At 46.5% G+C, this 16,202-nt stretch overlaps 1 protein-coding gene across 3 annotated transcripts in view; it reads right to left on the bottom strand.

Annotated features, from left to right (window-relative positions):
• LOC132382998 (tubby-related protein 3-like) overlaps positions 1–16,202 on the bottom strand; it is a 79,657-nt gene that overhangs the window by 24,134 nt on the left and 39,321 nt on the right. For all 3 annotated transcript variants that reach the window (XM_059953662.1, XM_059953663.1, XM_059953661.1), the window contains exon 8: positions 3,075–3,212. In XM_059953662.1, coding sequence (XP_059809645.1) covers positions 3,075–3,212 — 138 coding nt within the window. The remainder of the gene's footprint in view (positions 1–3,074; positions 3,213–16,202) is intronic.

Raw genomic sequence — 16,202 nt, 5'->3', positions numbered from 1 at the left:
TACAGGGGTGGGCAAACTTTTTGACTTGTGGGCCACAAAGGGTTCTAAAATTTGACAGGGGGGCCGGACCAGGAGCAGATGGATGGAGTGTTTTGGTAATACACCTCATAAGAGAAAATAAAATATCATGGGATATTATATTCTTTAAAAACCGCCACAGTCTCTTGGCATATCAGGCATACAGCAGCTGATCGGTGTTCGGTAAAAAGATATTTAGTTGTCCACTCCACTCCTTATTAAACACCCGACATTCTCTATCCACTTTTCTTTTCTTAGCTCCACTCATCTTTACAGAAGGGATGAGAGGTCGTAGCGGTGTGCTACGTGCAGCGCTAAAATTACGACACGGAGTCGGTAACTGCAGTCGAAGGAAAAAACTTTATTCGAAATCCCCAGCCTCACTTTTAAGCCTCCCTCAACCTGCCCCCAGTGGCGCAGAGGCTCCAAAGCTCTGTGCTCGCAAATCCCCGCAGGCTATCTCCCTTAGCCGGAACGCTGGCTAATTGTGAGCCGGTTCGGATGTGCCAGGAAATGGGTCGCCACAAGGTCACAGAGTAAAGTGCAAATGTGGAGTAATACGCTGCACCTCAACAAAGGTCAATGTATATAGAGTGCGTCGTCTATTGGGAAAACGCCAGAATTGCGGGGAAAAAACGTTAACAAGGTTTATTAATATAATTTCATTAAGTTCTGCGGGCCGGATTAAAAAGCTTAACGGGCCGCATATGGCCCCCAGGCCGTAGTTTGCCCATGCCTGACCAAGTTGCTTAATTTGATCAATTAAAGGTAAAAAGTTAACCTTAAATAAATCTTTATGTTTTTTAGTAATTTTAATACCTAAGTAAGTAAAATAATCTGTAACAATTTTATATGGTTAATGTTTATAAATTGGAACTTGCGTATTTAATGGGAATAGTTCACTCTTGTTAAAATTCAATTTATAACCAGAAAAATTACTAAATTGAGCAAGCAAAGACGAAATAGCAGGAATAGATCTTTCAGGGTCAGATATATATAATAACAAATCATCAGCATATAATGATACTTTATACGTCCTCTCCCCACGGGTAATACCCAGAATATTAGGTGATTCACGAATAGCTATAGCCAAAGGTTCTAAAGCGATGTCAAATAGTAAAAGACTTAAAGGGCAACCTTGCCATGTACCATGAAATAGCTGAAAAAAAGGGGATCTTTAATTATTGGTAAAAACTGAAGCTAAAGGTTTATGGTAAATTAATTTAATCCATGATATAAATTTTGAACTAAAATTAAATTGTTGCATTGTAGTAAATAAATATGGCCATTCAACTCTATTAAATGCTTTTTCAGCATCTAAAGAAATAACACATTCTGGTATTTTAGATGAAGAAATACATATAAGATTAATTTATTATATTTTATTCTAAATTCTTATTTTTATTTCAAGCATTACCAATTTTTATTCCTAAAGTTTTCTTTGATATTATTGACTCCAAAATATCTTCTTACTTGTGGCAGAACAAAAATCCTAGATTGGGCAAAAAATATTTACAGAAGCCTAAGAAGGAGGGCGGCTTGGCTTTACCAAACTTAAGATTTTACTATTGGGCAGTCAATATACGGTATTTAATATTCTGGACACAAGAATGGACTATAGCTACTTGCCCACAATGGGTAAATTTGGAATGTAAATCTGTGCAAGATTTTTCACTGATTTCAATCTTAGGATCTTCACTTCCTTTTTCTTTATTCAAATTGAATAAACAGATAACTAATCCTATACATTACGAACTTGGTTTCAATTTCGTAAATTTTTTGGTTTGAATAAATTTATTTTATCATGTCCTATAATATCTAATTATTTTTTTCGGCCTTTATCTATGGATCAAGCTTTTCTTTTATGGAAAACAAAAGGTATAACATGTTTTCGTGATTTGTTTCTGGATGATAACATTATGTCCTTTGAACAGTTATCTAATAAATATAATTTACCTAAAACCCATTTTTTTAGATATTTGCAAGTTAGAAATTTTTTGTATAATGAGTTAGTCTTTTTCGAAAGAATGTCCATTGGACATTACATAAAGAATTTTAGCCCTTAATCCTTATCAAAAGGGTTTAGTAGCCATCATTTATAAGATGATCATGAATTTACAGTCAGATGTATCAGAAAAAATTAAGAAGGAATGGCAAGAAGAGTTGAATTGTCCTATATCTACTGAGCAATGGGATAAAATTTTATTATTGGTAAATTCATCCTCTATTTGTGCTAAACATGCCCTAATACAATTTAAGGTTGTACATAGAGCTCATATGTCTAAGGATAAACTGGCTCGATTTTATTCTCATCTTAATTCAACCTGCGATAGATGTCATTCTGATGTTGCTTCATTGACTCATATGTTCTGGTCTTGTCCTTGTTTACAAAATTATTGGAAAGATATTTTCAGTATTATTTCAAGAGTTTTAAATATTAATTTCCAACCGCATCCTCTTACTGCAATTTTCGGTTTACCAATGACGGATAATAACCGTTTATCCGCTTCATCTCAATGAATGATTGCATTTGTTACATTAATGGCTAGAAGATCTATTTTATTGAATTGGAAAGAAATTAATCCTCCAGTACTTCAGTGGTTTTCTCAAACTATTTTTTGTTTGAGTTTAGAAAAAATTAGAAGTGTGGTTTTTGATCCTTCAGTTAAATTTGAAGAAACTTGGAGACCATTTATTTAACATTTTCATACGAGTTGAATTGTCTTTTCCTAAACCTTACTTATATTATCCTTAATTATTTGGATGGAGGTTTAGACTTATTGGCACTACTGTATATGTACTTAATATTATTCAATGGCCCATGTTGGTTAGTGTTTTTTTTTTATTCTCTCTTTTTTTTGGGGTCTTTCTTTTTTTTTCTTTTTACTTCTTTGTTCATTAATGTTCTGTTTGAGAGGTTATATATTATTATTATTATATATCTGAATGTCTATTTAAACTATTAATTATGTACTCTCAAACACTTTGTATTCATGTTTCATTTATGTTTGTTTAAAACTAATAAAAAGATTTAAAAAGAAAGAAAGACAGTTCACCTTTTATCTTTGTTTGACTGTTTCTCTTTGCCGAGGCAGGCTGCTCCTGATCTTCGTTCGAGTCTCCCACCATGAAAGTTTTAACCTTCCTGTTGATCTCCTCCACCTCTTCCCGAAAAGCCACAACCTCATCACCCGCTGGAAACAGACAAGACAGAGGTCATTTTAACTGCAGGCTGGAGCTGGTCGAGATCAGTAGCCACCTCCCAAAGGGTCCTTGCACCCTGACAGCCCTCCCCAGGAGGAGTATTCAGGACAGAGATCATCTTAGCTGCAGGATGGGACAGTCCAAAATCAACAGCCCACTTGGACAGGGTGACTCTGCACCCTGACAGCCCTCCCCAGGAGGGGTAATGAGGACAGAGGCACCACCTCCTCCAGCAAGACCCACAGGAGAGTTTTCCAGATTCTCATGAGTTGAACTCCCCCTAATCCCACATTCAAATTCTTTCCCTCTCTCTTTGCTCTTTCTGAAAATTGGCTTCCAATTCAACACAACGATTAATGTAACAAATCGGGCTTGTGCTCCTTACCGAGGGTATCAGAGGGAGGAGACTTCACTTGCTTGCTCTCCCGCAGTGTTCGCTCCTCACACCATGGCGAATCTCTGGGGAAGTTTCAGTGGAGGTGAATCTCTGGGGGAAGTTTCAGTGTAGTGAATCTCTGGGGGAAGTTTCAGTGTAGTGTATCTCTGGGGGAAGTTTCAGTGTAGTGAATCTCTGGGGGAAGTTTCAGTGGAGGTGAATCTCTGGGGGAAGTTTCAGTGCAGTGAATCTCTGGGGGAAGTTTCAGTGGAGGTGAATCTCTGGGGGAAGTTTCAGTGGAGGCGAATCTCTGGGGGAAGTTTCAGTGGAGGTGAATCTCTGGGGGAAGTTTCAGTGTAGTGAATCTCTGGGGGAAGTTTCAGTGGAGGTGAATCTCTGGGGGAAGTTTCAGTGTAGTGAATCTCTGGGGGAAGTTTCAGTGGAGGTGAATCTCTGGGGGAAGTTTCAGTGTAGTTAATCTCTGGGGGAAGTTTCAGTGGAGGTGAATCTCTGGGGGAAGTTTCAGTGCAGTGAATCTCTGGGGGAAGTTTCAGTGGAGGTGAATCTCTGGGGGAAGTTTCAGTGCAGTGAATCTCTGGGGGAAGTTTCAGTGCAGTGAATCTCTGGAGGAAGTTTCAGTGGAGGTGAATCTCTGGGGGAAGTTTCAGTGCAGTGAATCTCTGGGGGAAGTTTCAGTGCAGTGAATCTCTGGGGGAAGTTTCAGTGGAGGTGAATCTCTGGGGGAAGTTTCAGTGCAGTGAATCTCTGGGGGAAGTTTCAGTGTAGTGAATCTCTGGGGGAAGTTTCAGTGGAGGTGAATCTCTGGGGGAAGTTTCAGTGTAGTGAATCTCTGGGGGAAGTTTCAGTGGAGGTGAATCTCTGGGGGAAGTTTCAGTGGAGGCAAATCTCTGGGGGAAGTTTCAGTGGAGGTGAATCTCTGGGGGAAGTTTCAGTGTAGTGAATCTCTGGGGGAAGTTTCAGTGGAGGTGAATCTCTGGGGAAGTTTCAGTGCAGTGAATCTCTGGGGAAGTTTCAGTGGAGGTGAATCTCTGGGGAAGTTTCAGTGCAGTGAATCTCTGGGGGAAGTTTCAGTGTAGTGAATCTCTGGGGGAAGTTTCAGTGCAGGTGAATCTCTGGGGGAAGTTTCAGTGCAGTGAATCTCTGGGGGAAGTTTCAGTGGAGGTGAATCTCTGGGGGAAGTTTCAGTGCAGTGAATCTCTGGGGGAAGTTTCAGTGTAGTGAATCTCTGGGGGAAGTTTCAGTGGAGGTGAATCTCAGGGGGAAGTTTCAGTGCAGTGAATCTCTGGGGGAAGTTTCAGTGCAGTGAATCTCTGGGGGAAGTTTCAGTGGAGGTGAATCTCTGGGGAAGTTTCAGTGCAGTGAATCTCTGGGGAAGTTTCAGTGGAGGTGAATCTCTGGGGAAGTTTCAGTGCAGTGAATCTCTGGGGGATGTTTCAGTGTAGTGAATCTCTGGGGGAAGTTTCAGTGGAGGTGAATCTCTGGGGGAAGTTTCAGTGCAGTGAATCTCTGGGGGAAGTCTCAGTGGAGGTGAATCTCTGGGGGAAGTTTCAGTGCAGTGAATCTCTGGGGGAAGTTTCAGTGCAGTGAATCTCTGGGGGAAGTTTCAGTGGAGGTGAATCTCTGGGGGAAGTTTCAGTGCAGTGAATCTCTGGGGGAAGTTTCAGTGGAGGTGAAACTCTGGGGGAAGTTTCAGTGCAGTGAATCTCTGGGGGAAGTTTCAGTGCAGTGAATCTCTGGGGGAAGTTTTAGTGCAGTGAATCTCTGGGGAAGTTTCAGTGGAGGTGAATCTCTGGGGAAGTTTCAGTGTAGTGAATCTCTGGGGGAAGTTTCAGTGCAGTGAATCTCTGGGGGAAGTTTCAGTGGAGGTGAATCTCTGGGGGAAGTTTCAGTGCAGTCAATCTCTGGGGGAAGGTTCAGTGTAGTGAATCTCTGGGGGAAGTTTCAGTGGAGGTGAATCTCTGGGGGAAGTTTCAGTGCAGTGAATCTCTGGGGGAAGTTTCAGTGCAGTGAATCTCTGGGGGAAGTTTCAGTGGAGGTGAATCTCTGAGGGAAGTTTCAGTGGAAGTGAATCTCTGGGGGAAGTTTCAGTGGAGGCGAATCTCTGGGGGAAGTTTCAGTGGAGGTGAATCTCTGGGGGAAGTTTCAGTGTAGTGAATCTCTGGGGGAAGTTTCAGTGGAGGTGAATCTCTGGGGGAAGTTTCAGTGTAGTGAATCTCTGGGGGAAGTTTCAGTGGAGGTGAATCTCTGGGGGAAGTTTCAGTGCAGTGAATCTCTGGGGGAAGTTTCAGTGTAGTGAATCTCTGGGGGAAGTTTCAGTGGAGGTGAATCTCTGGGGGAAGTTTCAGTGTAGTGAATCTCTGGGGGAAGTTTCAGTGTAGTGAATCTCTGGGGGAAGTTTCAGTGGAGGTGAATCTCTGGGGGAAGTTTCAGTGCAGTGAATCTCTGGGGGAAGTTTCAGTGCAGTGAATCTCTGGGGGAAGTTTCAGTGGAGGTGAATCTCTGGGGGAAGTTTCAGTGCAGTGAATCTCTGGGGGAAGTTTCAGTGGAGGCGAATCTCCAGGGAAAGTTTCAGTGGAAGTGAATCTCTGGGGAAGTTTCAGTGTAGTGAATCTCTGAGGAAAGTTTCAGTGCAGTGAATCTCTGGGGGAAGTTTCAGTGCAGTGAATCTCTGGGGGAAGTTTCAGTGGAGGTGAATCTCTGGGGGAAGTTTCAGTGCAGTGAATCTCTGGGGGAAGTTTCAGTGCAGTGAATCTCTGGAGGAAGTTTCAGTGGAGGTGAATCTCTGGGGGAAGTTTCAGTGCAGTGAATCTCTGGGGGAAGTTTCAGTGCAGTGAATCTCTGGGGGAAGTTTCAGTGGAGGTGAATCTCTGGGGGAAGTTTCAGTGCAGTGAATCTCTGGGGGAAGTTTCAGTGTAGTGAATCTCTGGGGGAAGTTTCAGTGGAGGTGAATCTCTGGGGGAAGTTTCAGTGTAGTGAATCTCTGGGGGAAGTTTCAGTGGAGGTGAATCTCTGGGGGAAGTTTCAGTGGAGGCAAATCTCTGGGGGAAGTTTCAGTGGAGGTGAATCTCTGGGGGAAGTTTCAGTGTAGTGAATCTCTGGGGGAAGTTTCAGTGGAGGTGATTCTCTGGGGAAGTTTCAGTGCAGTGAATCTCTGGGGAAGTTTCAGTGGAGGTGAATCTCTGGGGAAGTTTCAGTGCAGTGAATCTCTGGGGGAAGTTTCAGTGTAGTGAATCTCTGGGGGAAGTTTCAGTGGAGGTGAATCTCTGGGGGAAGTTTCAGTGCAGTGAATCTCTGGGGGAAGTTTCAGTGGAGGTGAATCTCTGGGGGAAGTTTCAGTGCAGTTAATCTCTGGGGGAAGTTTCAGTGTAGTGAATATCTGGGGGAAGTTTCAGTGGAGGTGAATCTCAGGGGGAAGTTTCAGTGCAGTGAATCTCTGGGGGAAGTTTCAGTGCAGTGAATCTCTGGGGGAAGTTTCAGTGGAGGTGAATCTCTGGGGGAAGTTTCAGTGCAGTGAATCTCTGGGGGAAGTTTCAGTGGAGGTGAATCTCTGGGGAAGTTTCAGTGCAGTGAATCTCTGGGGAAGTTTCAGTGGAGGTGAATCTCTGGGGAAGTTTCAGTGCAGTGAATCTCTGGGGGATGTTTCAGTGTAGTGAATCTCTGGGGGAAGTTTCAGTGGAGGTGAATCTCTGGGGGAAGTTTCAGTGCAGTGAATCTCTGGGGGAAGTTTCAGTGGAGGTGAATCTCTGGGGGAAGTTTCAGTGCAGTGAATCTCTGGGGGAAGTTTCAGTGTAGTGAATCTCTGGGGGAAGTTTCAGTGGAGGTGAATCTCAGGGGGAAGTTTCAGTGCAGTGAATCTCTGGGGGAAGTTTCAGTGCAGTGAATCTCTGGGGGAAGTTTCAGTGGAGGTGAATCTCTGGGGGAAGTTTCAGTGCAGTGAATCTCTGGGGGAAGTTTCAGTGGAGGTGAATCTCTGGGGAAGTTTCAGTGCAGTGAATCTCTGGGGGAAGTGTCAGTGGAGGTGAATCTCTGGGGGAAGTTTCAGTGCAGTGAATCTCTGGGGGAAGTTTCAGTGGAGGTGAATCTCTGGGGGAAGTTTCAGTGCAGTGAATCTCTGGGGGAAGTTTCAGTGTAGTGAATCTCTGGGGGAAGTTTCAGTGGAGGTGAATCTCAGGGGGAAGTTTCAGTGCAGTGAATCTCTGGGGGAAGTTTCAGTGCAGTGAATCTCTGGGGGAAGTTTCAGTGGAGGTGAATCTCTGGGGGAAGTTTCAGTGCAGTGAATCTCTGGGGGAAGTTTCAGTGGAGGTGAATCTCTGGGGAAGTTTCAGTGCAGTGAATCTCTGGGGGAAGTTTCAGTGGAGGTGAATCTCTGGGGGAAGTTTCAGTGTAGTGAATCTCTGGGGGAAGTTTCAGTGGAGGTGAATCTCTGGGGAAAGTTTCAGTGGAGGCGAATCTCTGGGGGAAGTTTCAGTGGAGGTGAATCTCTGGGGGAAGTTTCAGTGTAGTGAATCTCTGGGGGAAGTTTCAGTGGAGGTGAATCTCTGGGGAAGTTTCAGTGCAGTGAATCTCTGGGGACGTTTCAGTGGAGGTGAATCTCTGGGGAAGTTTCAGTGCAGTGAATCTCTGGGGGAAGTTTCAGTGTAGTGAATCTCTGGGGGAAGTTTCAGTGGAGGTGAATCTCTGGGGGAAGTTTCAGTGCAGTGAATCTCTGGGGGAAGTTTCAGTGGAGGTGAATCTCTGGGGGAAGTTTCAGTGCAGTGAATCTCTGGGGGAAGTTTCAGTGCAGTGAATCTCTGGGGGAAGTTTCAGTGGAGGTGAATCTCAGGGGGAAGTTTCAGTGCAGTGAATCTCTGGGGGAAGTTTCAGTGCAGTGAATCTCTGGGGGAAGTTTCAGTGGAGGTGAATCTCTGGGGGAAGTTTCAGTGCAGTGAATCTCTGGGGGAAGTTTCAGTGGAGGTGAATCTCTGGGGAAGTTTCAGTGCAGTGAATCTCTGGGGAAGTTTCAGTGGAGGTGAATCTCTGGGGAAGTTTCAGTGCAGTGAATCTCTGGGGGATGTTTCAGTGTAGTGAATCTCTGGGGGAAGTTTCAGTGGAGGTGAATCTCTGGGGGAAGTTTCAGTGCAGTGAATCTCTGGGGGAAGTTTCAGTGGAGGTGAATCTCTGGGGGAAGTTTCAGTGCAGTGAATCTCTGGGGGAAGTTTCAGTGCAGTGAATCTCTGGGGGAAGTTTCAGTGCAGTGAATCTCTGGGGAAGTTTCAGTGGAGGTGAATCTCTGGGGAAGTTTCAGTGTAGTGAATCTCTGGGGGAAGTTTCAGTGCAGTGAATCTCTGGGGGAAGTTTCAGTGGAGGTGAATCTCTGGGGGAAGTTTCAGTGCAGTGAATCTCTGGGGGAAGTTTCAGTGTAGTGAATCTCTGGGGGAAGTTTCAGTGGAGGTGAATCTCTGGGGGAAGTTTCAGTGCAGTGAATCTCTGGGGGAAGTTTCAGTGCAGTGAATCTCTGGGGGAAGTTTCAGTGGAGGTGAATCTCTGAGGGAAGTTTCAGTGGAAGTGAATCTCTGGGGGAAGTTTCAGTGGAGGCGAATCTCTGGGGGAAGTTTCAGTGGAGGTGAATCTCTGGGGGAAGTTTCAGTGTAGTGAATCTCTGGGGGAAGTTTCAGTGGAGGTGAATCTCTGGGGGAAGTTTCAGTGTAGTGAATCTCTGGGGGAAGTTTCAGTGGAGGTGAATCTCTGGGGGAAGTTTCAGTGCAGTGAATCTCTGGGGGAAGTTTCAGTGTAGTGAATCTCTGGGGGAAGTTTCAGTGGAGGTGAATCTCTGGGGGAAGTTTCAGTGTAGTGAATCTCTGGGGGAAGTTTCAGTGTAGTGAATCTCTGGGGGAAGTTTCAGTGGAGGTGAATCTCTGGGGGAAGTTTCAGTGCAGTGAATCTCTGGGGGAAGTTTCAGTGCAGTGAATCTCTGGGGGAAGTTTCAGTGGAGGTGAATCTCTGGGGGAAGTTTCAGTGCAGTGAATCTCTGGGGGAAGTTTCAGTGGAGGCGAATCTCCAGGGAAAGTTTCAGTGGAAGTGAATCTCTGGGGAAGTTTCAGTGTAGTGAATCTCTGAGGAAAGTTTCAGTGCAGTGAATCTCTGGGGGAAGTTTCAGTGCAGTGAATCTCTGGGGGAAGTTTCAGTGGAGGTGAATCTCTGGGGGAAGTTTCAGTGCAGTGAATCTCTGGGGGAAGTTTCAGTGCAGTGAATCTCTGGAGGAAGTTTCAGTGGAGGTGAATCTCTGGGGGAAGTTTCAGTGCAGTGAATCTCTGGGGGAAGTTTCAGTGCAGTGAATCTCTGGGGGAAGTTTCAGTGGAGGTGAATCTCTGGGGGAAGTTTCAGTGCAGTGAATCTCTGGGGGAAGTTTCAGTGTAGTGAATCTCTGGGGGAAGTTTCAGTGCAGTGAATCTCTGGGGGAAGTTTCAGTGTAGTGAATCTCTGGGGGAAGTTTCAGTGGAGGTGAATCTCTGGGGGAAGTTTCAGTGTAGTGAATCTCTGGGGGAAGTTTCAGTGGAGGTGAATCTCTGGGGGAAGTTTCAGTGTAGTGAATCTCTGGGGGAAGTTTCAGTGGAGGTGAATCTCTGGGGAAGTTTCAGTGCAGTGAATCTCTGGGGGAAGTTTCAGTGCAGTGAATCTCTGGGGGAAGTTTCAGTGGAGGTGAATCTCTGGGGGAAGTTTCAGTGCAGTGAATCTCTGGGGGAAGTTTCAGTGGAGGCGAATCTCCAGGGAAAGTTTCAGTGGAAGTGAATCTCTGGGGAAGTTTCAGTGTAGTGAATCTCTGAGGAAAGTTTCAGTGCAGTGAATCTCTGGGGGAAGTTTCAGTGCAGTGAATCTCTGGGGGAAGTTTCAGTGGAGGTGAATCTCTGGGGGAAGTTTCAGTGCAGTGAATCTCTGGGGGAAGTTTCAGTGCAGTGAATCTCTGGAGGAAGTTTCAGTGGAGGTGAATCTCTGGGGGAAGTTTCAGTGCAGTGAATCTCTGGGGGAAGTTTCAGTGCAGTGAATCTCTGGGGGAAGTTTCAGTGGAGGTGAATCTCTGGGGGAAGTTTCAGTGCAGTGAATCTCTGGGGGAAGTTTCAGTGTAGTGAATCTCTGGGGGAAGTTTCAGTGGAGGTGAATCTCTGGGGGATGTTTCAGTGTAGTGAATCTCTGGGGGAAGTTTCAGTGGAGGTGAATCTCTGGGGGAAGTTTCAGTGGAGGCGAATCTCTGGGGGAAGTTTCAGTGGAGGTGAATCTCTGGGGGAAGTTTCAGTGTAGTGAATCTCTGGGGGAAGTTTCAGTGGAGGTGAATCTCTGGGGAAGTTTCAGTGCAGTGAATCTCTGGGGAAGTTTCAGTGGAGGTGAATCTCTGGGGAAGTTTCAGTGCAGTGAATCTCTGGGGGAAGTTTCAGTGTAGTGAATCTCTGGGGGAAGTTTCAGTGGAGGTGAATCTCTGGGGGAAGTTTCAGTGCAGTGAATCTCTGGGGGAAGTTTCAGTGGAGGTGAATCTCTGGGGGAAGTTTCAGTGCAGTGAATCTCTGGGGGAAGTTTCAGTGTAGTGAATCTCTGGGGGAAGTTTCAGTGGAGGTGAATCTCAGGGGGAAGTTTCAGTGCAGTGAATCTCTGGGGGAAGTTTCAGTGCAGTGAATCTCTGGGGGAAGTTTCAGTGGAGGTGAATCTCTGGGGGAAGTTTCAGTGCAGTGAATCTCTGGGGGAAGTTTCAGTGGAGGTGAATCTCTGGGGAAGTTTCAGTGCAGTGAATCTCTGGGGAAGTTTCAGTGGAGGTGAATCTCTGGGGAAGTTTCAGTGCAGTGAATCTCTGGGGGATGTTTCAGTGTAGTGAATCTCTGGGGGAAGTTTCAGTGGAGGTGAATCTCTGGGGGAAGTTTCAGTGCAGTGAATCTCTGGGGGAAGTTTCAGTGGAGGTGAATCTCTGGGGGAAGTTTCAGTGCAGTGAATCTCTGGGGGAAGTTTCAGTGCAGTGAATCTCTGGGGGAAGTTTCAGTGCAGTGAATCTCTGGGGAAGTTTCAGTGGAGGTGAATCTCTGGGGAAGTTTCAGTGTAGTGAATCTCTGGGGGAAGTTTCAGTGGAGGTGAATCTCTGGGGGAAGTTTCAGTGTAGTGAATCTCTGGGGGAAGTTTCAGTGTAGTGAATCTCTGGGGGAAGTTTCAGTGGAAGTGAATCTCTGGGGGAAGTTTCAGTGGAGGTGAATCTCTGGGGGAAGTTTCAGTGTAGTGAATCTCTGGGGGAAGTTTCAGTGGAGGTGAATCTCTGGGGGAAGTTTCAGTGTAGTGAATCTCTGGGGGCAGTTTCAGTGTAGTGAATCTCTGGGGGAAGTTTCTGTGTTGGTGAATCTCTGGGGGAAGTTTCAGTGGAGGCAAATCTCTGGGGGAAGTTTCAGTGGAGGTGAATCTCTGGGGGAAGTTTCAGTGTAGTGAATCTCTGGGGGAAGTTTCAGTGGAGGTGAATCTCTGGGGGAAGTTTCAGTGGAGGTGAATCTCTGGGGGAAGTTTCAGTGTAGTGAATCTCTGGGGGAAGTTTCAGTGGAGGTGAATCTCTGGGGAAGTTTCAGTGCAGTGAATCTCTGTGGGAAGTTTCAGTGCAGTGAATCTCTGGGGGAAGTTTCAGTGTAGTGAATCTCTGGGGGAAGTTTCAGTGGAGGTGAATCTCAGGGGGAAGTTTCAGTGCAGTGAATCTCTGGGGGAAGTTTCAGTGCAGTGAATCTCTGTGGGAAGTTTCAGTGCGGTGAATCTCTGGGGGAAGTTTCAGTGCAGTGAATCTCTGGGGGAAGTTTCAGTGGAGGTGAATCTCTGGGGGAAGTTTCAGTGCAGTGAATCTCTGGGGGAAGTTTCAGTGGAGGTGAATCTCTGGGGAAGTTTCAGTGCAGTGAATCTCTGGGGGAAGTTTCAGTGGAGGTGAATCTCTGGGGGAAGTTTCAGTGCAGTGAATCTCTGGGGGAAGTTTCAGTGGAGGTGAATCTCTGGGGGAAGTTTCAGTGCAGTGAATCTCTGGGGGAAGTTTCAGTGTAGTCAATCTCTGGGGGAAGTTTCAGTGGAGGTGAATCTCAGGGGGAAGTTTCAGTGCAGTGAATCTCTGGGGGAAGTTTCAGTGCAGTGAATCTCTGGGGGAAGTTTCAGTGTAGTGTATCTCTGGGGGAAATTTCAGTGCAGTGAATCTCTGGGGGAAGTTTCAGTGGAGGTGAATCTCTGGGGGAAGTTTCAGTGCAGTGAATCTCTGGGGGAAGTTTCAGTGGAGGTGAATCTCTGGGGAAGTTTCAGTGCAGTGAATCTCTGGGGAAGTTTCAGTGGAGGTGAATCTCTGGGGAAGTTTCAGTGCAGTGAATCTCTGGGGGATGTTTCAGTGTAGTGAATCTCTGGGGGAAGTTTCAGTGGAGGTGAATCTCTGGGGGAAGTTTCAGTGCAGTGAATCTCTGGGGGAAGTTTCAGTGGAGGTGAATCTCTGGGGGAAGTTTCAGTGCAGTGAATCTCTGGGGGAAGTTTCAGTGTAGTGAATCTCTGGGGGAAGTTTCAGTGGAGGTGAATCTCAGGGGGAAGTTTCAGTGCAGTGAATCTCTGGGGGAAGTTTCAGTGCAGTGAATCTCTGGGGGAAGTTTCAGTGGAGGTGAATCTCTGGGGGAAGTTTCAGTGCAGTGAATCTCTGGGGGAAGTTTCAGTGGAGGTGAATCTCTGGGGGAAGTTTCAGTGCAGTGAATCTCTGGGGGAAGTTTCAGTGTAGTGAATCTCTGGGGGAAGTTTCAGTGGAGGTGAATCTCAGGGGGAAGTTTCAGTGCAGTGAATCTCTGGGGGAAGTTTCAGTGCAGTGAATCTCTGGGGGAAGTTTCAGTGGAGGTGAATCTCTGGGGGAAGTTTCAGTGGAGGTGAATCTCTGGGGGAAGTTTCAGTGCAGTGAATCTCTGGGGGAAGTTTCAGTGGAGGTGAATCTCTGGGGAAGTTTCAGTGCAGTGAATCTCTGGGGGAAGTTTCAGTGGAGGTGAATCTCTGGGGGAAGTTTCAGTGTAGTGAATCTCTGGGGGAAGTTTCAGTGGAGGTGAATCTCTGGGGGAAGTTTCAGTGGAGGCAAATCTCTGGGGGAAGTTTCAGTGGAGGTGAATCTCTGGGGGAAGTTTCAGTGTAGTGAATCTCTGGGGGAAGTTTCAGTGGAGGTGAATCTCTGGGGAAGTTTCAGTGCAGTGAATCTCTGGGGAAGTTTCAGTGGAGGTGAATCTCTGGGGAAGTTTCAGTGCAGTGAATCTCTGGGGGAAGTTTCAGTGTAGTGAATCTCTGGGGGAAGTTTCAGTGGAGGTGAATCTCTGGGGGAAGTTTCAGTGCAGTGAATCTCTGGGGGAAGTTTCAGTGGAGGTGAATCTCTGGGGGAAGTTTCAGTGCAGTGAATCTCTGGGGGAAGTTTCAGTGTAGTGAATCTCTGGGGGAAGTTTCAGTGGAGGTGAATCTCAGGGGGAAGTTTCAGTGCAGTGAATCTCTGGGGGAAGTTTCAGTGCAGTGAATCTCTGGGGGAAGTTTCAGTGGAGGTGAATCTCTGGGGGAAGTTTCAGTGCAGTGAATCTCTGGGGGAAGTTTCAGTGGAGGTGAATCTCTGGGGAAGTTTCAGTGCAGTGAATCTCTGGGGAAGTTTCAGTGGAGGTGAATCTCTGGGGAAGTTTCAGTGCAGTGAATCTCTGGGGGATGTTTCAGTGTAGTGAATCTCTGGGGGAAGTTTCAGTGGAGGTGAATCTCTGGGGGAAGTTTCAGTGCAGTGAATCTCTGGGGGAAGTTTCAGTGGAGGTGAATCTCTGGGGGAAGTTTCAGTGCAGTGAATCTCTGGGGGAAGTTTCAGTGCAGTGAATCTCTGGGGGAAGTTTCAGTGCAGTGAATCTCTGGGGAAGTTTCAGTGGAGGTGAATCTCTGGGGAAGTTTCAGTGTAGTGAATCTCTGGGGGAAGTTTCAGTGCAGTGAATCTCTGGGGGAAGTTTCAGTGGAGGTGAATCTCTGGGGGAAGTTTCAGTGCAGTGAATCTCTGGGGGAAGTTTCAGTGTAGTGAATCTCTGGGGGAAGTTTCAGTGGAGGTGAATCTCTGGGGGAAGTTTCAGTGCAGTGAATCTCTGGGGAAGTTTCAGTGCAGTGAATCTCTGGGGGAAGTTTCAGTGGAGGTGAATCTCTGAGGGAAGTTTCAGTGGAAGTGAATCTCTGGGGGAAGTTTCAGTGGAGGCGAATCTCTGGGGGAAGTTTCAGTAGAGGTGAATCTCTGGGGGAAGTTTCAGTGTAGTGAATCTCTGGGGGAAGTTTCAGTGGAGGTGAATCTCTGGGGGAAGTTTCAGTGTAGTGAATCTCTGGGGGAAGTTTCAGTGGAGGTGAATCTCTGGGGGAAGTTTCAGTGCAGTGAATCTCTGGGGGAAGTTTCAGTGTAGTGAATCTCTGGGGGAAGTTTCAGTGGAGGTGAATCTCTGGGGGAAGTTTCAGTGTAGTGAATCTCTGGGGGAAGTTTCAGTGTAGTGAATCTCTGGGGGAAGTTTCAGTGGAGGTGAATCTCTGGGGAAGTTTCAGTGCAGTGAATCTCTGGGGGAAGTTTCAGTGTAGTGAATCTCTGGGGGAAGTTTCAGTGGAGGTGAATCTCTGGGGGAAGTTTCAGTGCAGTGAATCTCTGGGGGAAGTTTCAGTGGAGGTGAATCTCTGGGGGAAGTTTCAGTGCAGTGAATCTCTGGGGGAAGTTTCAGTGTAGTGAATCTCTGGGGGAAGTTTCAGTGGAGGTGAATCTCTGGGGGAAGTTTCAGTGCAGTGAATCTCTGGGGGAAGTTTCAGTGGAGGTGAATCTCTGGGGAAGTTTCAGTGCAGTGAATCTCTGGGGAAGTTTCAGTGGAGGTGAATCTCTGGGGAAGTTTCAGTGCAGTGAATCTCTGGGGGATGTTTCAGTGTAGTGAATCTCTGGGGGAAGTTTCAGTGGAGGTGAATCTCTGGGGGAAGTTTCAGTGCAGTGAATCTCTGGGGGAAGTTTCAGTGGAGGCGAATCTCCAGGGAAAGTTTCAGTGGAAGTGAATCTCTGGGGAAGTTTCAGTGTAGTGAATCTCTGGGGGAAGTTTCAGTGTAGTGAATCTCTGGGGGAAGTTTCAGTGGAGGTGAATCTCTGGGGAAGTTTCAGTGTAGTGAATCTCTGGGGGAAGTTTCAGTGCAGTGAATCTCTGGGGGAAGTTTCAGTGCAGTGAATCTCTGGGGGAAGTTTCAGTGCAGTGAATCTCTGGGGGAAGTTTCAGTGGAGGTGAATCTCTGGGGGAAGTTTCAGTGCAGTGAATCTCTGGGGGAAGTTTCAGTGCAGTGAATCTCTGGAGGAAGTTTCAGTGGAGGTGAATCTCTGGGGGAAGTTTCAGTGCAGTGAATCTCTGGGGGAAGTTTCAGTGCAGTGAATCTCTGGGGGAAGTTTCAGTGGAGGTGAATCTCTGGGGGAAGTTTCAGTGCAGTGAATCTCTGGGGGAAGTTTCAGTGTAGTGAATATCTGGGGGAAGTTTCAGTGGAGGTGAATCTCTGGGGGAAGTTTCAGTGTAGTGAATCTCTGGGGGAAGTTTCAGTGGAGGTGAATCTCTGGGGGAAGTTTCAG

Source organism: Hypanus sabinus, chromosome 29, assembly GCF_030144855.1.
Source record: "Hypanus sabinus isolate sHypSab1 chromosome 29, sHypSab1.hap1, whole genome shotgun sequence".
NCBI lineage: Eukaryota > Metazoa > Chordata > Chondrichthyes > Myliobatiformes > Dasyatidae > Hypanus > Hypanus sabinus.
Note: the sequence above shows the minus strand (reverse complement) of the source record. Positions and strands in the feature narration are given on the sequence as shown.